The sequence below is a fragment of the Daphnia pulicaria genome, chromosome 7, assembly GCF_021234035.1.
Source record: "Daphnia pulicaria isolate SC F1-1A chromosome 7, SC_F0-13Bv2, whole genome shotgun sequence".
Classification (NCBI taxonomy): domain Eukaryota; kingdom Metazoa; phylum Arthropoda; class Branchiopoda; order Diplostraca; family Daphniidae; genus Daphnia; species Daphnia pulicaria.
In genome coordinates, this window is record NC_060919.1 from 15,884,009 (window position 1) to 15,909,331 (window position 25,323).

General features: G+C 41.7%; 4 protein-coding genes and 1 long non-coding RNA gene across 10 annotated transcripts; 3 read left to right on the plus strand and 2 right to left on the minus strand.

Moving 5' to 3' along the window:
- Positions 1-11: 11 nt before the first annotated feature.
- Positions 12-8,725, minus strand: LOC124351110 (RUS family member 1-like). 2 transcript variants are annotated; one of them, XM_046801876.1, is made up of 10 exons: positions 8,550-8,725; positions 8,274-8,434; positions 7,988-8,148; positions 7,716-7,929; positions 7,534-7,652; positions 7,271-7,470; positions 6,967-7,199; positions 6,773-6,878; positions 6,641-6,698; positions 12-43 (listed from the first exon to the last, which is right to left on the minus strand). In XM_046801876.1, exons 1-9 carry the CDS (start codon positions 8,623-8,625, stop codon positions 6,643-6,645), a joined length of 1,326 nt encoding a protein of 441 aa, XP_046657832.1. In that variant the 5' UTR covers positions 8,626-8,725; the 3' UTR covers positions 12-43; positions 6,641-6,642. The 2 variants fall into 2 exon arrangements, with proteins under 2 accessions (XP_046657832.1, XP_046657831.1); XM_046801875.1 differs by lacking the exon at positions 12-43 and having other exon boundaries at positions 6,447-6,698.
- LOC124351113 (cytolytic toxin-beta-like) lies at positions 416-1,704 on the plus strand. Its single transcript, XM_046801879.1, has 2 exons — positions 416-721; positions 787-1,704. Exons 1-2 carry the CDS (start codon positions 625-627, stop codon positions 1,506-1,508), a joined length of 819 nt encoding a protein of 272 aa, XP_046657835.1. The 5' UTR covers positions 416-624; the 3' UTR covers positions 1,509-1,704.
- Positions 1,568-5,665, plus strand: LOC124348783. The gene is made up of 3 exons (XM_046799057.1): positions 1,568-4,862; positions 4,943-5,131; positions 5,221-5,665. Exons 1-3 carry the CDS (start codon positions 1,568-1,570, stop codon positions 5,550-5,552), a joined length of 3,816 nt encoding a protein of 1,271 aa, XP_046655013.1. The 3' UTR covers positions 5,553-5,665.
- Positions 8,726-8,828: 103 nt separating the features above from the next.
- Positions 8,829-23,248, plus strand: LOC124349261 (dystonin-like). Of its 5 annotated transcripts, none has more exons than XM_046799723.1 (38): positions 8,829-9,085; positions 9,143-9,251; positions 9,505-9,566; positions 9,803-9,892; positions 9,993-10,070; positions 10,236-10,328; positions 10,621-10,784; positions 10,940-11,055; positions 11,202-11,305; positions 11,476-11,691; positions 11,819-12,397; positions 12,481-12,609; positions 12,680-12,919; positions 13,027-13,265; positions 13,344-13,572; positions 13,647-14,341; positions 14,422-14,823; positions 14,932-15,073; positions 15,189-16,212; positions 16,271-16,644; positions 16,712-17,043; positions 17,112-17,859; positions 17,924-18,078; positions 18,157-18,607; positions 18,672-19,410; positions 19,483-19,778; positions 19,855-20,285; positions 20,360-20,522; positions 20,594-20,868; positions 20,939-20,998; positions 21,066-21,585; positions 21,656-21,773; positions 21,844-22,034; positions 22,097-22,238; positions 22,321-22,401; positions 22,471-22,681; positions 22,800-22,862; positions 22,945-23,248. In XM_046799723.1, exons 2-38 carry the CDS (start codon positions 9,191-9,193, stop codon positions 23,096-23,098), a joined length of 10,167 nt encoding a protein of 3,388 aa, XP_046655679.1. In that variant the 5' UTR covers positions 8,829-9,085; positions 9,143-9,190; the 3' UTR covers positions 23,099-23,248. The 5 variants fall into 5 exon arrangements, with proteins under 5 accessions (XP_046655679.1, XP_046655683.1, XP_046655681.1 ...); XM_046799724.1 differs by having other exon boundaries at positions 8,831-8,909; positions 9,029-9,251; XM_046799727.1 differs by having other exon boundaries at positions 8,829-9,251; positions 15,189-16,121; positions 16,513-16,644.
- LOC124349262 lies at positions 23,181-25,310 on the minus strand. Its single transcript, XR_006920258.1, has 3 exons — positions 25,203-25,310; positions 25,025-25,120; positions 23,181-24,591 (listed from the first exon to the last, which is right to left on the minus strand). It is a non-coding gene; the product is annotated as an uncharacterized LOC124349262 (long non-coding RNA).
- Between the last annotated feature and the right edge of the window lie 13 nt (positions 25,311-25,323).

Sequence of the window (25,323 nt, forward strand, 5' to 3'; positions counted from 1 at the left end):
AAATTATTTAAATTTCCCGCTTTAATGATTTTTTTCGTCCAATTTTCACCGTATTTACTTTTTCAAATGCAAACATAGCAGACAACAACTTTGCTTCGTTTCAAAACAAAAAATGTACCACTGCCACCTAGCGATAAGAAATTAGGTTTTTACATTCTTAAGTTCGTGCACAAGATGGCGCTGTTTCTCTCAAAGGCACTGGGTGAACGTCGGTGGATATTCGTTGCCAATTTACGTTTTCTCATCATTTAATTTGAACAGAAATAGTTAATATTCTATTTTCCACTTTAATTTTTATAAAAGTTGTTGTTATAATCAATCTAAACGGAAACGCGAATCGCCTTTTCAAGTTGTATTTTTTTCCCGTTAGGTGGTTCTGACGCTGATGAAACAAGGCCGACGAATGTCAAGAACACGGCCTTGGATTATAACGTAGATAATCAAAACAGTGATGGCTGCTCGTGGCTGCTCAAGTGCTCATTGAAGTTTTCCGACCCGTAATTATTTTCACTCCGGTGATATGGGCATATGGCCGTCACACCTATATCCCCTAATCTACATCATCAACATCGATAAAATTCTCGTCAACTCGGACGTTACGTGCAAGTAATTACACCGTTCAAAATGCCCGATCCGGATTGTGTCAAAATAATGGCTTTGGGCCACCAGCAGTTCGCCATTGGAACACTTTACAATTACGCCGTAGATATAATTGTGCCAAGTAAGCTTAAATAATTGCCCATAAATAGAATTTGTTTATAAAAAATTCTTTTATATGTTGTTTAGATATGCTCTTGTGGGATCCAGACGATGTGGCCAATTCAATTGTTGTTAAAACGGAAACAAAAAAGAATGTCAAGGATCATTCAATGGCGACTGAGCAAACCAGTGATGATGATGAGGACGATGAAACAGAACACAGGTCTTGGCTATCTGATTTAGGAATGGATGATCACACGGCAATGAGTCTGATGACCGGCATGTTGCGTCCACCATCGGGAGGAGCTTGGCAGTACGCGGCTGACTGGGCGGACTGGAAGGCGGAAACGTTTGGCCGTAAAGCCGAAGTGGCGGTTCATTGTTGTAGCTTCAGCAAAAAAGTCTCGGCGGTCGATTCCAAAACTCAACTGGAAATCATTTGCCATCCAGAAAAATTAATGAAGAGCGGAGCCACTCACGTCGTCGTGGCCGTCACTTATGGCCTGGAAGCTTTTTGCATTTTCTCCCGTCAACAGCCAAAGTCAAACACGACAACTGACGATGATGACGAAGCCACCGAAAGAATGCGGAACTACGCCCGCATATTCGCCGATCGGCTCACGGACGATAGAAACCATTTAGAAGCGGATCAGGATCAAGAAGGTGACGAAGAAGACGGCGGACAATGTTTCATACCGCTAGACTTGCAGTGCATTCTCTACAGCGATTTAAATCAAGTTAAAACGGCGCAAAAAGCTGGACGTCTAATCCCGTCGCAGAACAGTACGAAGCCTGCAGGGCGGTATTGAGCCATCCAGCCAACAAGGCGATTCCGCTGAAAGTATTACTGTACCCACTCCATAAATTGATGCCTAATGTCGAAGGTAAACTTAAGATCCCACCAAATCTTCGTGATGTGTCGCCGAATCTAGTGCTTCGTTGTCAAATGATATGGAACCGTTTGCAACGAATTCGTTGCGACACGGACGATTTGATTGACGATTTGCGTGGTTACCACTGTAAACCGCTGATGACCTATAAGAGAATCATGGAATTTGGGGAATTAATAACGAAATATGTTGGGGTTTTACTCAAGGCGCTGGCCCAATGGACAATCGCCGTCCGACGCGGAGAAATCACGGAAGAAGATGTAATGGCTAAGAAGATAAAAGCCGTGGAAACCCAATCGCCGTTCCTTCCCAACAAGCTGAAGTGTTGGCTCAACCGTCAGAAACAGCAAATCAAGACTTTTAAAAAGTGTGATCAATTACCCAATGTCCGACTTGTGTCTGGAGTAAAAAATTTAAAAAAAGAGCTGAGAAATGGAAACAAAGGGTCTTACGCCGTGGTCATCTCCTTGACGTTCGGGATGTCGGACGCGTTGGTGAACGATATGAAGAGTTACGTTGAAAAGAAATGTTGGACAAAAGACGACTGTTGGACGAAAAGAGACGGAAAAGCGGAAGCAATGATGGAATCTAGCACTTTAACCCATTGTCGTAAAATGTTCGTGGCTGCTCAAGAATTTTCAAACTGGGTGACCAACAACAATAGTGACAACACCAACGTCCAATACATCATTCTTTACGACGAACGGATTGGTGTAGGGGAAATATCGCCGTCCACGAAAATTTACGACTGCGGAACGGGAACGGCTCTGAAATTCAACTCGACTTTCGAGTCAAATTTCACCATCCCTAAAGCTCCTGGTCCAGTCATAGTCGAAAAGAACCACCGTGGCGTGATCACGCTGAGTTGGAGAACAGAGGAAGAAGTCGAGCAGTCAAAATTTCTATTACAGTATCGGAACGTCGGTGGATCCGGAGAAAGATGGGATTCCATTCAACATCATTCCAAGTCAATTACAATCAGTCATCTGCAATCGGAGGAGAGTTACGTGTTCCGCGTTGCCGCAGTGACACCAGGTGGAAGGAGTCCGTTCAGTCCGGTCAGCTGTGAGGTGACAATCGATCCGGTTTGTCCGCCACCAGCTGGATTGCAGTGTTTGTACTTGACGGACACCACCATCACCATTTCCTGGTCTCATCAATTTTTTTCAGGAGGAGTAAAGACTGTTGCGGAAAAAGATGAGGATGATTATGAAAAGGATGAAGATGATTATGACGACGTAACTATTTCCTCTTACTCTATTGACTGCTGGATGGGCGGCAGCCGTCACAATTCTACATTTATACAAAGATCCACTACGGAAACGACGATTACACTTGAACCACTCGTCCTCGATACAGATTACTACGTCCAAGTTCGGGCAGTCTGCACTGATGCCACGGGATCCACTTTCTACAGTCCAGCTTCGCAGATTCTAGAAGCGAAAACGCTGCGAAATGCCGAACGGGCGGCACATGTCGTCCGTCGTGAGAGCCAAAAATGCCCGACCGCCAAAGACATCGACCTATACCAGTTACCGTTAAAGAGACAACGCGGAGTCCAAACACAAGGAGTCGGCCATTACGTTTTTGGTGAAAGTGAAGTGCCCTGCCAAACTGGCAAGCGTCGTCAACGGACCATCTTGGTGCTGGGCGCCACCGGTTCCGGCAAAAGTACTCTCATCAACGCTATGGTGAATTATGTGCTGGGCGTCGAGTGGGATGACGACTTCCGCTTTAAACTGATCAATGAGCCGGCCGACAAGTCTCAAGCTCACAGCCAGACGGACTTGGTAACCACCTACGACTTGTACGAGATGAAAGGATCCCGTCTGAATTATTCTCTGACAGTTGTCGATACTCCAGGATTTGGTGACACTCGTGGACTGGAAAAAGACAAGAAAATTATGCAGCAAATCCAAAATTATTTTCAATGTCGTCACGGGATTCAGCAACTGGAGGCCGTCTGTTTCGTCGTCCAGTCATCTCTCCCTAGACTGACGGCCACCCAGCAGTACATTTTCGACTCCATCTTGTCTATTTTTGGTCAAGATATTAAGGATAATATTCGGCTGATGGTGACGTTTTCTGACGGTGCTTTGCCGCCGGTCCTCGGTGCAGTCAAAGAGGCCGGCATCCCGTCGCCCATGGATCCATCCACTGGTCTTCCCTTACATCACAAATTTAATAATTCCATTTTTTTTACTTCCAACAAGGGCGACCGCCAGACGAACGAATTCAACCGGACCTACTTTGACATGGCAGTTGGCGGTTTCGACAAATTCTTCGACGATTTGAGTCGGATGGAAACCAAATCTTTGGCACTGACCCGGGAAGTACTCTCGGAACGAAAGCGGCTTGAAGCCCTTGTCAAATCACTCAAACAGACGAATGATATCAAATTAACACTCTTAAACGAGCTGGAACAAGTAAAAAAGATACTGGAACAAAATGAAGATCAGATGAATGCCAACAAAGTCTTTGAATTTGAAAGGCTTGTTCCCAAGTCGACGGACATCAGCGGAACGGGGCAATTCACCACCAACTGCCAAAAGTGTCGCACAACTTGCCATTTCCCTTGTGGACAGGCTCATGACGCAGATAAACATCTTTGCTCTGTCATGGACCGAAGCGGCAATTGTATGATATGCAAATGCCCGTGGAATGTCCATTTCAATCAAAAGTACCGGTACGAGATGGTGAAAGAGAAAGTCAAGCGTTCGTCCGACGCCATCCGGCAACAATATCAAGGGGCCAAGAATGAAGCGATAACCAATGAAAAAGAGCTGAAAATCTCCCAGAAAGAAATCGACAAATGCAAAGTAGAGCTCAGGAAATTGAAGCGAGATACCAATCCATGCATCCAGCGACTGAACAAAATCGCTCTCCGGCCTCACTCTTCCTCTGTGCCCAATTATATCGACTTGATTATTGCCGCCGAGAAACAAGAACATCGTCCAGGATATCAGGAGAGAATCACCACATTAAAAGATCTCCGCCAAATGGCTGATATCACGGCCAAACTGTTCTACAACAATTCGAAATCAAAAATTATGCGGATGGGACGTTATCTTTGGAAGAAGAGCATGTCCTTATTGGTTGGATATTCCTATAGGATCGCCATACCAGTTATCATCGCAGGCCTCTTTCTTCTCGACAATCTTTTAAAACAATTATTTTATTGCGATTTCATTATATTTCCATTTTTTTTCCATCTGTATTCTCGGAACGTTATAAATGCGTATGCTGGGTGGCGTTTAATGATTCGAATAAAAGGTAATGATGGATTTATATAACCCTTACATTAATAGGCATACTAAATTAATAATTACCTACGTATATCTCAATTGTTGTAGCTATTATCTACCGCGTGAGTGCTGACTGGACCAAATTAAGTGTCAAATTGCGAGAACCAAAAATCCTCTTCTTACTCGCCATTCCCGCTGCTCCGTTTATCTTTTCATTCACGAAAGAGATTTCGATTTGTTTCTTAATTGCAGGATCGGCAACGTTAATCGTTAAGAAGATAGTCAACAACGTTCTAGGTAAGCGCATTCCTAATTCGTACTTATTTAGATTTAAAAAATGTAACCGAATGTTGATTTAAATTGATAACCTTTTACCTCAATATCAGGTTGGATTACGGTCCTTTTCAAAAATAGCTTTTCAAAAACTTCATCTACACTTGGACTCATAATCGTCGGTGGATCTATTACTTTTGCGACATGTTTTAACGAGCAACTTTCTGTGATTTCCCGTTACATTATTAGCATCGATATGATAATCGATTTGGTTCTCTACTTAAAAAATCCTCCTACACATTGGCAGAAAGTGGATATTTTGAAACAGATTTTAAACAAAGTAATGCATATTTCAAGCGAAGTCTACAGCATCGCTAAGGCACTTCCTTGCGGTGTGTTGAGTCTGTTTTTTAAAGTTAAAGAGAAAAAAAATTTGTTTTCTTAGTCAATCCTCAAAAGAAGAAAGGAAAGAAAGATTTTTTAAAATTCTCTATATGTCTAACCAACTTTGTCGCCTTATTGTCACCTGAAAATAAAAAAAACTGGATCTTAATTGAATTCCAAATATATCTTGTATTATGTATTAAAAACGTAACAATATCTGATTGAGTATTGAGAACATTTATGCTCCAAAAGCCATTGGGTGTCGGCCTTTATGCGGTTTTATCTGCCAAGTGTAGCTGTGTATGATTGTAAACTCAACATCTCTCAACGTAAAGACTTACGAAAGACTCTCAACGAAACTAAAAAGAATGCAATAAATCCTTATTGTTGTGTAGGGACAGATTTTGATGTGAAAAAAAAAACATTATACCCAACGTTCAAGACACAGAGTCAATATCAAATTTGATTCTTTTACTTTTCTATTTTGCAAGCGGGAATTTTTAAAATAAAAACTAATTTCAACCAGTTGAAAGTATTGAGTTGAAAAATAATAATACAGCTTTGAATGACTATACGAGAAAGAGCCTTAGTAAATCCGAGTAAACCAGACGATTATATAAATTATTTCAAATATTTCATCAACAAATAGAGTCAAATATTAATGACCTCCCAAAATTTTGAACAAAAGCCTCGGAAATTTTGTAGAATCTGCAAATGCCCGTGGAATGTCCACTTCAATCTAAAGTACAGGTACGAAATGATTCGATCGAATCGACCTGATCATAGCCGCCGAGAAACAAGAACATCGAGTCCAGGATATCAGCAGAGAATCGCCACATTACAAAAACTCTGCCAAATGGCCGAGATCACGACCAAACTGGCAAACTGATCCACGATAAGCGTAGGCTACAGCTCAAAAACCCACGCCGAAACCAAAACCCGAGCCACTCACGGATAGATTCGGAACTGGTCGATTGCCGTCGTTATATTTGGCAATTTTTTTTTAACAACATCGGTTCGTGAAATGACACACAGCAATTAGATGAAATAAAAGCAGATTTCAATTATCCTTTACTTTGAAATCAATTAAATTTAAAATTTTCCGTTTTAATAATTTTTTCCTCGTGATGAATGAATGATTCGTCCAATTTTCACCACGATGCTCTCCATTCGCCAGGTGCTAACAGCGACTGACCCAGATTCCATCCTTAATAAAAATCAAAAACAAAATAATGTGAAAACATATTTATTAGGCATATGGAAATCACCAATCTGACTCACCTTGATTTACTAGACCCTGCCGAAGCTCTTTCCAATAGCTACTTTTCTCCAGTTGATTCAGCGCTTTCGAGATATCACCGTCGAGTGGTGGGTCCAAATCCATAATCTTCCTCAGGCCAAATGAGAAGTCAAAATGTACTACTTGTAGACTTTTTTAAAGAGAACAGACTTTAATGAAGGGAACTCTGACTTACCGAATATCCGGAAGAAAGCATCGCAGATAGAATAGCCTGCGAGTACGATTCCAGCATATCTTCCACCTTACAATCTCGCCGATAGATGACGTAGATAGTTTTAGTGAGCGGATCAGGAATCACAGCAAAATTCCGTTCAGAATAATGAGCCAACTGCTTTTCAAAAATACTTTGGGATGCAACAGCCTTGATTGAGCATCCAAGTTTTATTCGGTAACCGCACACATCCTCCTCTGAGCCAAGGTGAATAAAAATATTAATAATTCATTATCAAATTGATTAGGCCATTAAATGATAAAATTACCAGTCGGAATGAGGCCCATGATGACGGGTTCAAGTCGGTTAACTTCTTTCACGGAAGCCACATATTTGGTTGAGGCAAACTGTTTCAAAATAATCATATATCTAGCCCTATTAAGAGTTTCCATGGTGACGGCTTTTACAGCCTTAAGGTTAGCGAAGACGTGCAACAACGTAAAGAGGATAAACATTAACCATGTCAATCTACGTGGAGGAAATAAAATTCGATAATACTTGGCTTTATAAAAAATAAAAGAAACCACATACCCTGTAGCGCCATCTAAAATAGGTAAAAGCCAAAGACTAGTTATTAGGGCAGCTAAATTCACCAGGGTTTCTTGGCTTCCGTCCTTGGCCGATACATCGGCAAGATTCCCTTGACGGGCCTGTGGCACAAATACTTGTATATCAGTCAATCCGTAGTTAATTGTTAAAAATTGTGTTGAAACCTGATGTTGGGTTAAAGCTGCTCTTGTTGCACCTCCAGCTACTCCAACAATCGATTTGGCTACCCCAGCAACACAAAGAATACTAGTCATAGTTCCGTTAGATCCTCCAACTGCCACTACAGCGTATGGAGCACACAATTCTAGGCTTAGAGCACAGTCATTGAGAAGGTCTGCAAAAAACCTCCATTTCTTACTATCTGCATCTAGCTTGGTGCTGAAATATAATTATAAACATGCAAAATACTAATATGCAATGCTGAAAAAGTGCTCACCCATTGCACCAAGCAAACAATATTCGGCCAACCATTCCAGTACCATCTTTTATCAACCACATTAATGTAGCAGCCAAAGGAGTAGAAGTGCTGCTTCCTACTCCGACTCCTTCTAGTATAGCCCTCGTTGACAAAGATCCTGATAAGCTACTAGCAAAAGCCTTGAATACATACAAATGGTGTTCAACCATAATTACATTTAGATCACAATCTCATTTGTAAGCATATAAACATAGCTTGATGAGTCAGCTTGACCCTCAATGGCTTTTAGAGAATAATGAAATACCTGAATTGTATCCCAGATTTGGTACTCTAAATAGTCATGACTGACTGATGAAGGGTATCCTTGAGGTAAAAAAACTGAGCTCAGTAAATGGGTGATGCCCCTGAATTTCCCATTAGAATCCAAATCTGAATCAATGCAAACGACTCCATTTTCTGTTGTGTCTGCAAAGAGAAACAAATCATGAGATTGTACACATTTATTAGCACATCAGATCAAATTTTATGTTACAAAACAAATAATTCTAATACATATACATAATACTAATACATATATTACCAGTAACTTTGACATATTGTCGAGAATATCCTTTCTCTCCTTCTTTTTCCGTAATCAAAGTTTTCAAGGAATTCATCCTAAAAACTGTACAAATATTGCCAAACGTATTTTCGCTAGCTTATTTACTTTTTTTAAACGCAAACATAAGCAGACAACAACTTTGCTTCGTGTCAAAACAATTAATGTACCACTGCCACCTAGCGATAAGAAATTAGATTTTTACATTCTAAAGTTCGTGCACAAGATGGCGCAATAGTCAGCTTTGGGAAAAGCGAAAATGACCATTGTCATTGTTTTTTACGCTCCAGTTTATGCCACATGTTGCTTGTTGCAAATGCAATATGAAATTCTTTATTACTGGTTAATTCATCTATTTCGTTTCAATCCATTCCCATAAACACCTTTTCCTGCCTTCCAATTGAATTATTCACAGCGTGTGTTTTTTCTTTTTTACAAATTGGGCGTCGTGCCTCTTTCAGCAGTGCACCTTAGCACTTATATGCTTATTCTGTCAATTAACCAACAAGCTTAGGGTTGCTATTTGCAAATACTACGTTTTGAACTGCCGTTTTTTCGGCACCATGCTATGCCTCTATCGCTAGTTAAAGTGGTTGGACTTTAAACTTAACAATCCACGAGAAATGTACAGCAATCTTGAATCAACTCTGCAAGGCTATGAAGAAAGTTTGTCTAAATTCAAAGGTATAACAAGTAACATAAATCATTCATTTTTTTAGATAGAAGTCATGATAAAATTGTTAAGTGAAAATAATTGTTTCAACTAATGAGCTTCCACAAAATCTGTTTTTCGTGCATATTGGGGCAACATAGGTAGATGACTTCAAACTTGATTACAATGTAGTATGTAGGCCTATAGTACCTATAGAGGCAAAGGCAGGCAGACATGTTGTTATTCTTTCAAATGATTAAAATAATACTTAAATTCTATTTGCAGATGAACGAGATTCCATTCAGAAAAAAACATTCACCAAATGGGTCAACAAGCACCTGAAAAAGGTAACAGTTCGTAATCTTTAATATTATTATGAGTGGATAGACTACAACAGTTGTAAAGTTTTCCTAGTCTTTAATGAAGCTCACATTTGAACTAATTTGAAAATGGAATTTGATTTCAGTTAAAAAAATTGTGTTGAGCATAGTGTGTTATAATATACTCTCAATTCCCCATTCATTCTTTTATTAACTCACTCAGCTCAAAGTGGGATTTATTTTTTCCTATTTTTTCTCATTAGATTGGGCGGCGTGTGGACAACCTCTTTGAAGACCTTCGCGATGGACATAACCTCGTTTCGCTTCTTGAAGTCCTCTCTGGCGATAACCTGGTACCTTGTTTTTGTTGTTGAATATTTAGGGGTTGGGTAGTTGTCATTCGATTCTCACCAAAAAGAGATGAGATTTTAAAAACATTTAAAAATTTTCTAGCCCCGTGAAAGAGGTCTGATGCGCATCCACATGTTGCAGAACGTGCAGACGTCGCTCGATTATCTCCGCTATCGCAAGGTGAGCTTGTTTAACGGACGAAGTACTGTATAATTTTTGGCAAATTGGACGATAGCCACGATAGATAGAGAACAAGTAAAGAAAGCCATAAATATTGAAACTCATGAATATTTCTATGGCGATTTTCACTAATTTGTTTTTATTACGTTGATCACTTGTTCTCAGATTAAGTTGGTTAACATCCGTGCCGAGGATATTGTCGACAGCAATCCAAAGTTGACTCTAGGTTTAATATGGACCATTATTCTCCACTTCCAGGTACACATCATTGTGCTATTCCAAATCACATATGAATATAATAATTACCAGTTAGTTTTTACTTTTAAAAATGGGGAAAATGCGCTTGAATTCGTGTCTAGAATGATTAAGCTTATCGGAATTTAAGTTAATTTGTAAGTTTGGGGTTTTTCAAATTAATTTGATTGTCGTATATCTTAAAATCAATTAAGTGTTTTGACTATATTTAAATTAAAACGATCGCTTTCCTTTTTGTTTTTTCCTTTTTTTTATTGAAATTTTTATGTTTGTTTCTTCATGTATTTCTCGTCAGATATCAGACATCATGGTGGGCCAAGACGAATCATTGACAGCTCGAGAAGCCCTTTTGCGATGGTCTCAGCGTTCCACTGCCAAGTACCCGGGTGTCCGAGTAAAAAATTTTACCTCCTCCTGGAAAGATGGCCTGGCTTTTAACGCCATCATCCATCGCACTAGGTGCAGTGACTTTGTGCTTAGACTTCTTAGTTATCTTTATGATTTCATTTTTTCGTGCCTAAAAAGTAGACCGAACTTTGTAAAAATAATTGTTCTCTTTACAAACCAGACTTATTGCCATAATTTCCGTCCCTTCTGGTTTTTTCTTTTGACAGACCTGATTTGGTTGATTGGCGTTCGTTGAAGACTTGTGACATCCGCGACCGACTGGAATCTGCCTTTAGCATCGTGGAACGCGAGTACGGCGTCACACGACTTCTCGATCCCGAAGGTAAACTGATACTACACTCAACCACACTAGCCGGTAAACTAGTAAAAAATAAGAATAAGTAAAATTCAAGTAAACAACTTCCTTTACTTTCCGGTGATTTGATCTTATTCAAATTAATTTTTTGTGTTATGGTTATTTCGTCGTAGATGTTGACACTTCCGAACCGGATGAGAAGTCGTTGATTACCTACATTTCGTCGCTCTACGATGTTTTTCCTAATCCACCGGCCTTACACCCTCTTTACGATCCGGTAAACGCGCTTTTCCCCTCTATTTTACAATTTTCGCTAATAATCTTAACTATTCGGGTAGTCTTCACAAATTTTTCAATTCCATATGAAAAACAATCGAAGAAAAAAAAAATAGCAGGGAGAACTCGTTCAAAATTTTGTTAAATGTTTTCTATTTTTAACAATTCAAGGAAGCGCAGAAAAAATACGGTGACTATCGAGATTTGTCGAGTTCTTTTCGCATCTGGATTCGCGAAAGCACGCTATTGATGCAAGATCGGAACTTCCCCAGCACACTCGTGGAAGTCAAAAGCTTGGCACTGGAGTCGAAACGATTTCGGACGGATGAGGTACCGCGTCGATCTAGAGAGAAACAGCGCCTTGACCAACTTTATAATGACATTGAGGTGATTAAAATGTTGAGTTACTTTATGTTTATCTCTTCCCATTTCTATCGTGTGCACATTTGTTTATCAAGTTGCATCAATTCATTTAATATTAAAATATTTTGTTGTTTTTGTTTTTTGAGCACAGAAGTTCTTAGAAGAAACGGAAGAGATCTTAGAACCTGATTTGCGACCCGAAACTTTTGAATGCGATTGGAACCAACTTTTGTTGTTACAACAGGAACGTGACGATGCCATCCATAGGGAGATTGAACGGTTAGAGAAACTTCAGCGAATCGCCGAAAAGTTGCACCGTGAAGCCAAGCAGTTTGATATCCAGTTGGATGATGTTGAAACCCGGATCGATGAAGAAGCCAAGCGGATAGATCGACATCTTGTAGGGGATGCCGCGAAGAACTGTGATATTCTCAGTGGCGAATTGGCCACCATTGAAGAGTCCATCAAAAATATGTTTGCCGAAGTCCAAGTCCTTAAGGACGGTAGTTATAATCAGGCAGGCGATCTTCTCAAGCGAGTTAAACGAATCCATCATTGCTGGGAGTTGATCAATGCCGTGTTCCAGACGCGATTGCTCGAAATCTTGCCTTCATTGACATCTTCCGATGCCGAACGATCCTCGAGCTCCTCCCTGGAATCCCGTCTTGTTGAGACCAACCAACACTTTGAATTCCTCCGTGAATGTTCGGAATGGGTCCAATCCCAGTTGGCAAGTTTTCGTATTTACTTTTATTTATAAATAAGCAATTTAATGTAAAATTTCGATTTGATTTAATTACAAAAACGAAACAGACTCAAATGGAGAAAGCCGCGTATGGTACTGATTTGTCCAGTGTTGGATCCGAACTGGATTTACATTTGAAGATACACCAATCTGTTGATGAATTCCAAGGAAATCTAGAAAAATGCATATCGAATAAGGTAACAGAAAATTTTTTAAAGAGATCTTATTTTAATTGTCTCCAAATTTTACATTGTTTATGTTTTTTAGAATAAATTTCAAGGTGAGGAGTCGCCCATTTACGTGCATTACTTGGAGATTCTCCAACAGTCCTATAGTGAGCTAACGATGCTCAGCAAAAAACGATTGGTGGACTTGCAGAGCTTGCAAGAATTCATACTGTCCGTTATGACGGAGCTCGCATGGCTCAACGAGAAGGAGGAGATTGAAATTTCTCGCGACTGGTCTTCCAAGTTGCTCAACCTTATTGAAATCCAAACTTATTATGAGGTAAGTTTATTCTTTCTTTTTACTCCTGCTCCTTGTTACTATCCTAAAAATCTGAAATACTGCTATGATGTACTAATTAAATTTAAATTGGTGTGGAAATGCAATAGGAATTGATGAGCGATTTGGAAAAGCGCGAAATTCAAGTGAGCGCTGTTCAGGGTCGAGGCGAAGTCCTTGTGAAGCATCATCCAGCCTTTGATTGTGTTGAAACCTTCATGCTGACCTTGTCGTCCAAATGGAAATGGCTCCTGCAGTTGACACTTTGCCTGGAAACTCACCTGCGCCATGCGACTTTCTACGACAATTTCTTCACTGAAGTCCGAAAATGCGAAGAGTGGTGCATTAAGTACGTTATCATAATTATATGCTCCTTTTCTTCTAACTTCCTTATGCTAAATGCTTTATGTTAAATTTCCCCTCGCAGACAGGATCAGCTGTTGAATAGCACCTACAGCCAAAGTGGTTTTACGTTGGACGAAGGTGAACAACTCTTGAGAGAAATGCAGGACCTTCGAGATGACTTGAGCCATTACAGCAAAGTTGTTGAGGAACTTTGTGAGAGCAGCCTGGAAGTGGTTCCACTCAAACAGAGAGGATTGCCGTTGCAAAAGCCTGTCGCTGCTAAATGCATTTGCATCTACAAACAACATGAGGTGCGTCGTTGTCATCATTTTCCTTTTCGTTATTTTAATTCAATTTTCCCTTATTTGGTTATTTCTTTGCTTAGGTCAGTATCGGCAAGGACGAAAAGTTTGATTTGGTCGATAATATTTCGGCAAGGACATGGAAAGTCGTCACGGGCAATGGACTCGAATACCAAGTGCCCAGTGTGTGTCTTCTGATTCCACCACCAGATAACGAAGCGATTGAAGCTGCCGAACTTCTCAAACGCCAATACTATCAGTGTGAGGCCCTTTGGATCAGGAAGCAAATGCGAATGAGTCAGAACATGATTTTTGCCACCATCAAAGTTGTCAAGAGCTGGGATGCTCCTCAATTTATGGCCGTGGGCAAAGATCAACGCGACGCCATCCTAAAAGCGCTTAACGAAGACACCGAAAAGCTTTTGCAACAAGGAGATCCTAGTGACCCACAATTACGATGCCTTCAGCGGAAGATTGAAGAAGTCAACCAACTTTTTTGTGATTTTGAGAGGCGTGAAGCTACGTGCAACCGACCGGAATTAAGCCAATCGGCCATCGACGATCACTTGGCGACTTTGCAGATGAAACTGGAAGAATTTGAGATGACGCTGACTAGCATGATTACAAGTCCTTTGCCCCGAGACTTGGATCAACTCGAACAATTCGTCGTCAACCAAAGGCAGTTCGAGACGGAATTACAATCGCTTCAACTCGAACTCGAGTCGATTAAGGAGAACGTGGAAGCCTGTCCGTGCAAAACACCGCAAATGCAAACAAAGTATTACTAAAATCTTTTAACTAATTTTATTCAGTGAGGAAATTAATATTTGATTTTCTATTTTTTTTCTGGAATCAAAGAATAGACAGTTGCAACAGCCAATGGAAGAAGATCTGGGAAAATTCAAATTTGTACGTCGAGCGCCTTAAAGGAAGCGAAATTGTCTTGAATGGTCTAGAAGTCATGAACAAGTTCGTGTCCTGTTTGGAGACCCAATTGATCACTAAGAAAATGCAGTACGATCCGGAAGCACTGCGCAAAGTTCATGATGACTTGATCGACATGCAGTCGAATATCCAGATTCAACAGGATGCTGTCGACCAACTGGCCGAGGAAGCTGTCGTTGTTCGCCAACTAGTGATCAGATCGCGAAATTCAGTCAACACAACCATCCGCAAACATCCGGATGTCGACCGGTTGGATGCAGAAATAAAAGCGGTTCTCACTCGCTTGGACAACATTCGCGCTCAAGTTGTCGAACGGTAAAACGCTACTTTTTATACTAATCTTGACAAGTTCCGAAATAGTTTATTGTTTTTAAATGAAAGAAATAATCTAATTGCTTTTTTGTTGTTGTTGTGGTTCAACAGGCTACAGATTTGCGTGTCGACTGTTGAACATCAGGAATCCTCCGCCAAATTGCAGGATAATCATCCAATATCCGACGCCGCGAACGATGCTTCCAGTAAGATGCCGTCAATCATGAATGAGATCAAGATCGAGTCATCGCTGGTATTAAAAAATTCATTTTTGAACTTGTTATTTTTTGCGAAGATTATTTCAATAATCTATGAAAACAACACACAATATTTAAAGATTTGAATTTTATTATTGTTTCTTTTGGCAGTCAGTACCTTCAGTATTAAATGCTGATCAGGATAACGCCAGTTACGACCACTCTGAAGAGCAACCTGAAATTGAACAACACCCTCGAGAGTTGGCGCCCTGTTTGGATATGGACGAACGGATGAAAGTTCTTAAGAAAGCTATGGCTATAGTAAAGGAGTTTCAAGACAAATTCTTTCCCATCGCCAACTGGTTGGATGAAATGGAAAGTAAAATCAAAGATATGGAGGTTGTTGCCACCGATGAAGAAAGGATCCAAAAGAGCATCGAAGAACACAGTGTCCTTCACGACGACATTCTCGGAAGAAGACAGGATTTCGATAGCCTGGCGAATAATTTCACCGATTTGATGTCACTAGTCACAGAAGAAGAGGCAAACGTCCTGGCAGACCGTCTTGCAGAACTAACTGACCGTTATGGTGCCTTGGTGGAGAATTCGGAGACTCTAGGGCGGTTGCTGGGCGATGCCAAGAATGGTTTGAGACACCTGGTTCTATCGTATGAAGATTTACTGTCCAGGATGGAAAGTATGGAAACCAAGTTGAAGGACTACAGCCTGTCAGTACACGTTGAAAAATTACAAGAGCAAATGGAGGAGCTGATGCATCTGACGGAAGAAGTGGCCAGATATCAACGTCAGATAGAATCTATTGTTGACACTGGTCTAGAGCTAATGCGCCATATAACCAACGAGGAAGCTCTGCAACTTCAAGAAAAACTCGATTTTATTCAACGTCGTTACATTGAATTGACTGTAAGAGCTGATGAACTGTTGAAAGAAGCTCATGAGACTCAACCAGTCGTCGAACAGTTTCATTTGTCGCACAATCGCCTTGCAAATTATCTCTTGGACGCTGAAGATCGCTTGCAAGCTTTGGATTCTTCATCGACAGCTTCAAGCGGAAGCGCTGGATTGCACGTTCAAGAATGCATTATCGCCCACTTAGAGAAATTACTTATCGAAGTTAGACCTTTCTTGGATATGGTCAATCAGAATGGGCCAATGCTCTGCCGAAGATGCCCAGGTAAAATTTTAAAAACTCGTTTGCTATGGATTTTTCAGCTAACTTTTGTTTTATCTAGATGAAGGGGCTGCTTATATAGAATCTTTGATCACTCGCGACAACCGTCGCTTTGACGCTGTTCATGAACAGATGCAACGAAAGACCAAACGACTGCGTTTATATAAGCAACGCCTGGTGGAAGTGGTGAGTGATCTTGACGAACTGCTGGACTGGTTCCGCGAAATGGAACAGCAGGTACGGGAAGCTGAACCTCCCAGTTGTGATCCGAGGATCATTGGCGTTCAACTTAAAGAGCACAAAAGCGTCGGTGAAGAAATATCCTCTCAAAAAGGACGTATACGCGACATTCTCTCAGCCAGTCAGACAGTGCTTCGTCAGTCACCTCAGACTGAAGATTCTGCCTTCATCAGAGAGAAAATGGAAGATCTTAAGGTCAGAATAAATTATATTCCTTGTTTTTACATTAATTTTAATCGATTGTTTAAATTATACCGTGCAGGAAATTAGGGATCACGTTTCCGAATTGAACGCGGACCGATTGAGTATCCTGGAGCAAGCCCTACATTTAGCGAAGCATTTTCATGAAGCCCACTCTGATCTTTCCAACTGGCTGGATGAGATAGAGGAAGCGTTGGCAAATGCGGATGATCCAGCCATTCATCTCAAACAGATCGATCGTCAACAGGAAGTCAACAAACTCCTCATGTCCGAAATTGCCGAGTACAAACCAATCTTTGAAAAACTGAACAAGACTGGTAGCACTCTAGCCCAGCTATGTCTTGAGGAAGAAGGTGTCAAAGTCCACGATATCATCGAATTGCACAATGCCCGGTAAAATCCTGTCAGTTGGTTGATGTTTATTGATCTTTAATCACTGGTATGTTTTTATTTTTACATAGGTATGCTGCTTTGCGATCAGGTGTGAGAGAACGCCAAAAAACCCTTGAAGAGGCTCTGCAAGAGACGAGTCAATTCTCTGACAAACTGAACGGCATGCTCACCGCTTTGACTAATGCTTTCGAACAAGTGAAATCGGCTGAGCCCATCTCTGCCCACCTTGATAAGATTCAGGAAGAGATGCAAGAAAACGAATCTATTGTTGAAGACTTGAAGAAGAGGGAGTCTGCTTTTGAGGCAGTGAAACGAACCGCCGACGAAATTATAATGAAGAATCCTTCAGATTCAGGCGTGAAAGACATCATTGACAAACTAAAGAAGTTGTCCGACCTATGGGAAACGGTCAATTCTGCAACCGAAGAGCGTGGCAAGTCTCTGGAAGAAGCGTTGGGTCTTTCCAAGCACTTCTGGGAAGAATTGCAAGTTGTTGCGGCGGTCTTGAAAGAACTACAAGGAACCTTAACTACTCAAGACCCACCTGCCGTCGAACCGACAAAAATTCGGCAACAACAGGCCAACTTACAACATGTCAGGACCGATATCGAGAAAACCCAACCTAAAGTGGAGCACTGCCGCCAAGTTGGTCAGGAGCTTATCAATTTGTGTGGAGAGCCCGATAAACCGGAAGTAAAAAAACACATTGAAGAGTTGGATTCCGCCTGGGATAATGTCACTACATTGTATATTAAACGAGAGGAGAACCTCATCAATGCCATGGAAAGGTCCACAGAATACCATGATATTCTCAATGTAATGTAACCATTATAAAATTGTTTTTTTTTTCTTTAACTAACGAATTTTGGTTTATTGTTAGACCCTGTATGAGTTCCTGGAGAAAGCAGAGGAAAAATTCCGGGGAATGCAACCTCTTGGAACCGATATCGAAACAGTTAAACAACAAATTGAACAACTGAAAGCATTCAAGGCTGAAGTTGATCCTCACATGATTAAAGTGGAGACACTCAACAGGTATGAAAAGCTTAGCTTCCATATGATTTTGATTTATGAAGACACAAATCTAATTTATTCTTTGAAATAATGTTGCAGGCAAGCATCCGATCTTCTACTTTGCTCATCACCTGATCAAGTGTCGCGTTTGAAAGAACCCTTGGCCAAGTTTAATCGGCGCTGGGAAGATTTTTTGCGGGGAGTTGTCGACATGCAACGTGAGTTAGAGAAGGCTCTGTTGCATCTAGGACAGTTCCAGCATGCTCTCAATGAACTGTTGGTCTGGATCCAACGAACCGATAGTACTCTGGATGAATTGAAACCCGCTCATGGAGATCCGAGTGTAATAGAACTAGAATTGGCCAAGCTAAAGGTGTTTATCAACGACGTCCAAGCCCATCAGAGCACTGTCGACACTCTCAACGACGCCAGCCGGAACTTGTTTGAAGCAGACCAAAGTTCTGATGATCCCAACAATAATCAAAAACAATTGGCGCTTCTCAATAAAAAGTGGGGTGATATGGTAGAAAAAGCCTCGAATCGCCAGCAGGTAAGAATTTGACTTTCCGTTAACGCAATCTTATTTAATTTTGCAATGTATTCAATTTTAACAGGAACTTGAAGATGCCTTGAAGGAGGCTGAACAATTCACTGCTGAGATACAAGACCTGATGCAATGGCTCAACGAAATCGATAATGCCCTGTCCATGTCGAAGCCGGTGGGTGGTCTACCAGAGACGGCATCAGACCAACTTGAACTCTTTATGGAAATATACCACGAGTTGGAAAAGAACCTACAATTAGTTGAACGATGCCACGAACGCGGTGCCGATTACCTGAATCAATCAACCGATCGTGCCGCTTCTTCACTTCAACGTAATTTGGAAACGTTAAAACAACGCTGGGATAACATTATGAATAGAGCCAATGACAAGAAAATCAAGTTAGAAATCGCTCTTAAGGAGGCCACCGAATTCCATGATGCCCTACAAGTGTTCATCGAGTGGCTGACTAATGCCGAGAAAACTTTAAGCGGCTTCAAACCCGTCTCCCGCGTCATGGAGACCGTCGTCTCTCAGATCGAGGATCACAAATCCCTCCAAAAGGGCATTTTGATTCAGAGGGATGCGATGGTTAACCTAGATAAGAAGGGGACCCACTCAAAGTACTTCAGCCAGAAGCAGGATGTGATCCTCATCAAGAACCTTCTCATAAGTGTTCAACATCGCTGGGAGCGTGTCCTATCAAGAGCTGCCGAACGAACAAGAGCACTGGACCACGCCTATAAAGAGGCGAAAGAGTTTCACGACTCGTGGCACAAGCTGTATTCGTGGTTAGAGGAAGCTGAAAAAGGTATCGTCCATATTAACAATTATACCCCGATTGCCAAAACTGGATTGTAACAAATGATTTTTTTTTTTACAGGATTCGATGATGCTGAGCTGAAATTGAGCTCAGACCCCGAAAAGATAAAGCAGCTGTTGGCCAAACACACAGAGTTCCAGCAAATTCTTGATGCTAAAAAACCGGGATACGACGGTGTTGTGCGACTCGGCAAACTAATCAAGGATCGTGCTCCCAAGACAGATGAGTCCACTCTGAATCTGATGATGTCTGACATGAAAGCCAAATGGCAATCCGTTTGCAACCAATCAGTTGACCGCCAAAGGAAACTCGAAGAAGGATTGCTCTTCTCTGGGCAATTCGAGGACGCCATTAAAGTTAGTTTTTTTTTTAAATTTAGGAACGTTTTTTTAAATTTATTCTAAAATTTTTTATTTATACTTGATTTCATAGGCGTTGGTCGATTGGTTATGCAAAACCGATCGGATTCAAATGGCTGAAAGTCCCGTTCACGGAGATTTGGACACGGTGATGGCATTGCGTGAACAACACAGTGACTTTGAAGAAGAGCTTCAGAGCCGATTTGTTCAGGCAGAACAAGTCCAAAAAATGGCCGTCGATGTCATGGCAATCGCTAGCGAAGAGGACAAAACAGCCATTGAAAAGCAAGTGTCTGAACTGGAAGTCACCTGGGATAATGTTTCAAAAGCTTCGAACACCAGGTCTGCACGGCTTGAAGAAGCATTAGTCCAGTCTGAGACTTTGCACAAAGCAGTAAACGTGCTTCTCGAATGGTTCTCTGATGCCCTGACGAAACTGCGATTCGCTGGTCCTTTACCTGATGAAGAAACAGAAGCACTGCAACAGTTGGATGATCACCATAAGTATGCCAACGAGTTTTTAATGCATTTTTTAAATATGGTAGTGTCAATCGATATTTCTGTTGCCTGGATTGCAGATGTTTGGAAGAATTGATCAAGAAAGAGACTGACAAAGACGATATAATGGCCATGGCTCAAGATATCCTCGAAAAGGCTCACCCTGACGCTGTACCTGTTATTCATCATTTGATTACGGTCGTACAATCTCGGTGGGAAGAAGTTATGGCATGGGCTAACCAGGTATTTTCCTACTTTATTTAGAGACTGCTCTTCTCTTGCACTTATCCTTTTTTTTATTATTATTGTTGCAGCGTGAGCAACGTCTAAAGGAGCACTTGTGCAATGTGCGTGAAATGGCTTCCATTTTGGAAGAACTTCTCGCTTGGCTCTCCATTGCGGAGAACACGATGGATACATTAGAAGCTGAACCTTTGCCTGATGATCTGCCTTTCGTCGAAATTTTGGTCAAGGATCACCAAGACTTTATGGAAGACATGGCCAAAAGACAACCTGAGATGGATCGCTTTTGCAGGACTAGGACACCTGACCAAGAAAATTCGCAAATCCCTCGAATACTTCGATCCAGGTCAGCTTTTGCTTCTAAAATTATTAATAATTCAATTCATCAACTCTCGTTTTTTTTTTTGGCACGTCAGTTACAAACCACTATCCGGACAGTCTACTCCTGGGCTACAACAATCAACTCGAAAATCAAGGTAAAGTTGAATTCCGTTTGATACTTTGTTTTTAAATTATTTACTATAGTGGTTCATTTGACTCTAGCAAGGTGAACCTGGAAGGATCGCCGTGTAGTCCGCGTGCACGTCATCTCTGGGATCGCTGGCGTAACGTTTGGATGATGGCCTGGGAGCGCCAGCGACGCCTCCAAGACAAACTGAATTATTTGCAAGAGACTGAAAAAGTGAAAAACTTCAGCTGGGACGACTGGAGACGCAGATTCATGAAATACATGAACAATAAAAAATCTCGGGTGACGGATCTTTTCCGCAGAATAGATCGGAATAACGAAGGATTTATTCCTCGCGAGGATTTCATCGATGGAATCATGAAGACCAAGTTCCCATCAAGCCGTATCGAGATGAATGTCGTGGCCAATATGTTTGATCGCAACAACGAAGGATCTATCGAGTGGAAGGAGTTTCTGACGGCCTTACGGCCTGACTGGGAAGAGCGTCCCACAACCGAAGACGAGATCATCCAGGATGAAGTGGAACGCGCAGTCAACCAATGCACTTGCCGCAACGCATTCAAAGTTCACCAGGTCACTGAAGGCCAGTATCGGGTAAATAATCCAGTAAAAAAATCATGTCCTTCTCTCTTATATTTAATCTTTTTGCAACTTTATCGTGCAGTTCGGCGAGAACCAGAAACTTCGTCTAATCCGTATTCTACGCTCGACTGTTATGGTGCGTGTCGGTGGTGGATGGGAAGCACTTGGTGAATTTCTTGTTAAGAATGATCCCTGCCGTGGTAAGTGCTTTTATTTTAAGACTTAGTTTGTATTTTCTTATTTTGACATTTTGCGCGATCCTTTTCAAAGTTAAAGGCAAGACCAACTTTGAGCTTCGCGAGCAGTTTTTGCCCGAAGGGACCTCTCAAGGAATGACACTTTTCAAGTCCAGGACGAGCCCCAATAGCTCCGTGTCTAGTCAGCTTGGAAGCAGCCAAACGATCTTCTCACCCCTTCATACACCTTCACCATCTCTTACCACTGCTGGGCCTATTTCTAAGGTCTGTTTTTTAGTTTCTGCTGCAAACTATAGAAGTAAGAACTTTGGTTTTGATTTGTACAGGTCCGGGAGAGAATAGTACGCAATAAGGAGTCCCCGTTACTTCAGTCGTTATCTGTTGGAACACCCGACACCTCAGTAAGCGAGAGCGATGGATCTTTCCAATTAAGCCGCAAAACCCCCGCTCATCGGAAGTATATGATAAGTATGAGATCTGGAAGCAATTCTTTTGATTTTTTTTTTTCATTTTATTAACTGAATTATAATTTACACTACTTTAAATTTAGACGGAAGTCGTTCTGGAAGTCGGTCAACTAGCCGCCTCTTGGATTCCAGAAACAGATCGGTTCAGTCGCTGGATGGTTATGGTACGATGTCATTTGCTTTTGATGTTAACTCGATTATATCTTCATTCAAAATTTTTGTCGTCTTCGCAGACGGTGGATCCGTACAAAATACACCTATTGGAAGTCGTCGTTCTCTAAAGCAACCAAGCTGGTCGTGCACCTTACCTCGAAAAAGACCAGCTGTTCCGTCGCTATCACTTGTGGAAACTCGCGCTCGCCATCCAAGCGGATTAAGCGCATCAGGCATTTCACCCAGCCCATCTGGGGGTTATAATGGAGGCGCCATCAGCGCTGCTAGTCGGTAAGATTCACTTCATAGTTATAGTACCTTAACTCAGTCGTAGTTGTATTCCATAGCGTGCGATAAGATTGAGTAACATAAACCATAACTAATCAATATACTTGGCATTTTATTATAGATCAAGGATATTACGAACTTCCTCCGCTTCTAGTATCCCTATATTAACATCAACGCCGGCTAGGTGATGAACCAAATATTTCCTTCTTTGCTTTATCGCAATTTCGCAATTATTAAATAATTGATCTATGTTTTTAATAAATTAGGGATCACAGTGACTCTGGGCCCAACAGTACCTGCATTCCGGATACACCCAAAACGATGAGAGGTGATCCGCTGACTGCCGTAGTACGCAAAGTCGCAAGCACAGGCATTAGAAAACCTTCCAGTATGTCAACATTCCGACCTAGTCCCAAGTAAAAATTGAAATAATAATCTTGTTCCATCCCTTTTTGGAATAGGAAATTGTAATCAAATTTACTATTTTCTAGTTCTCACTATCCCTGTTAAAAAAAGTTATACTTTATTATAAAACAAATCCAAGCAATACAAATTCCTTAGTTAATTATACATATTTCGTATTCAAAGGTTCTCAATTTTCTATTGGGGGAAGGGGGGGGGGACCAGATAGACCTTATAAATAAATATCGGAAAGTAATGGGGGGCATTAGCCGCTGTGTGGAACTGTGGATCTCCGAATGTTTTTAGCTTTTTACATGAGGAAAAGGGACGATGCTTCTTTTGCAATTCGGCAAGCCGATGTCGATCTTCCGTGAGGGATAACCATCAAATTGTTATATTGCAGATTTCCGGAAGAGGCAGTAGTGGCAGGAAGAGGAGGGGGATGATTGTTATTCTTGTTTGTAGTGAAGGTGGTGGTGGTTGGCGTTGTCGCTGCAGTGTTGTTGACACCGGGAGATGATCCCTGAGAACGTCCACAAGACGATGATGGAGTGTATTGGCCACCCCTGGAAGGTTGGGCCTAGCTGGAAGCGCGTTGTTGTCTGCGAGACGGATCGGTGATTGGGACGATTGGGACTGACGCTAGAGCCCCGTCCAGCTCGGTGATTCCTTCTGCCAGCTCAGGACCTCCCCCACCATTTCCGGAACCGCGCCAAACGTCGTCAAACGAGGAGTTCCTTTTCCTCCTACTGTATGGACCTCCTCCGCCCAGACGGAGGCTGGGATGATCGTAAATGTTGACACTAGACGTAGGATCGTAAGTAAGTGCAGCCACGAATCCCGTATCATAGCCTCGTAGCCTCCGCCGCCAATGTATCCACCGTAATCGTGGCCATTACGGCCGCCATGGGGTAGTGGTAGGCGTGCGGATGCGGCTAGGTGTTGTTGCGACTGGAAATGATAGGGATGACCCATGGGCCCCGGCCCCCGCTGCTGGGAATGATGATACTGTTGTTGCTGTAGGAGCTGAACATTAGAAGACGCTGTCACTTTCATTTGCTGCTGTTGAGCCATCATTCATCATAACTTAGTGTTCCGACTGGCCTTTTTCGTGTGACTGCCAATCGGACGTGACCGGAATTGGGACTGGCAACGTTCAGGTTGTCTTCGCGCGGATTGGCTGGTAGAATAAGAGATGATGCGGATGACAATAATTGCCGCCACCTGCGCTGGCTTCTTTCCTTCTTCTTCGTTAACCACCTGATGACTTTCGTTGGTTTCTTCTTGATCCGCAGAGGGGGTTGCTAACAACAGGCATCTTTGAGTTTTATGATGATCCTGTCGTTGTCGTCGTCGTCGCCACTGGCCGTCTTCACTTGGGCCAACGATGACACACTCGCACCGCTCTCGTGATCGCTCGTGATTATTCAGCGCATTTCTTCTCCAGTCACTTGTTCACCTCCACAGTGCAATAGTTTCCGACTGCACTTGGCCGACCGACGAACCCAAAACTGTTTGGCGACAAATAAAAGATTATTAGTCTAAGACATTGGAAGCAGAAGATAGCGGACTCTTAAAATAGGGAAAGACGAATTTGGTTATTCATGGAACTAATTGACACGCTAAAATATTCACTCTTTACAACTCCTCCCTCGGACCCTCCCCAGCGTTTTTCTACCATCACGGACGTTTGATCTTTTTGTTCAGCACCTTGTTTCATGTGGCGGCTTCTACATTTATTAGGTTCCTTCTTCGACCGGCAACAAAGCTAACGGAAATCCCGAAAGACGGAGAGAGATTGAATGAAATTTATAAGCGGTTCCGGCATTCATTTTGTTGGAGAAAAATCTAAAATAACATTTCGCAGAGACAAGAGAAACCACCCACCGAAAATTCTCTCTCAGCAAGATCAGTGCTCAAACTTTGGGGAACGAAACCTGATACCTTATACATGCCTTATTAGATGACCGTTTTCCCTACGGCCAGCTAACTTGTTGTCCTGTCCGGCCTGCCCAAGTTCTTATTGGAATTTCTGGAGTGCTGATTGGCCAACAAAGGAACACCACATGAATGAAGCAATTTAATCAATGAAAAAGAAATGATGGAGTAAAACATTACATACCACTGTGACATTTCCGAATAGTTAGGTTCCACACGTGCGACAGTATCAGATGGAACTTTGGATTTTTAATTTTGAAGGTGCTGGGTGGATGAATTTACCTGATTCATCACACTTAATTGGC

Bases quoted from the DNA above. Each gene is read 5' to 3' on its own strand.
- LOC124348783 (XM_046799057.1), top strand. From the start codon at position 1,568: ATGCCTAATGTCGAAGGTAAACTTAAGATCCCACCAAATCTTCGTGAT. The intron at 4,863-4,942 runs GTAATGATGGAT...CAATTGTTGTAG, and splicing joins TTTAATGATTCGAATAAAAG to CTATTATCTACCGCGTGAGT. The intron at 5,132-5,220 runs GTAAGCGCATTC...CCTCAATATCAG, and splicing joins GATAGTCAACAACGTTCTAG to GTTGGATTACGGTCCTTTTC.
- LOC124351110 (XM_046801876.1), bottom strand. From the start codon at position 8,625: ATGAATTCCTTGAAAACTTTGATTACGGAAAAAGAAGGAGAGAAAGGA. The intron at 7,471-7,533 runs GTATGTGGTTTC...TCCTCCACGTAG, and splicing joins ATTTTAGATGGCGCTACAGG to ATTGACATGGTTAATGTTTA. The intron at 6,879-6,966 runs GTAAGTCAGAGT...GGCCTGAGGAAG, and splicing joins TGCTTTCTTCCGGATATTCG to ATTATGGATTTGGACCCACC.
- LOC124349261 (XM_046799723.1), top strand. From the start codon at position 9,191: ATGTACAGCAATCTTGAATCAACTCTGCAAGGCTATGAAGAAAGTTTG. The intron at 12,920-13,026 runs GTAAGTTTATTC...GAAATGCAATAG, and splicing joins AAATCCAAACTTATTATGAG to GAATTGATGAGCGATTTGGA. The intron at 22,682-22,799 runs GTAAGATTCACT...ATTTTATTATAG, and splicing joins GCCATCAGCGCTGCTAGTCG to ATCAAGGATATTACGAACTT.
- LOC124351113 (XM_046801879.1), top strand. From the start codon at position 625: ATGCCCGATCCGGATTGTGTCAAAATAATGGCTTTGGGCCACCAGCAG. The intron at 722-786 runs GTAAGCTTAAAT...TATGTTGTTTAG, and splicing joins CGTAGATATAATTGTGCCAA to ATATGCTCTTGTGGGATCCA.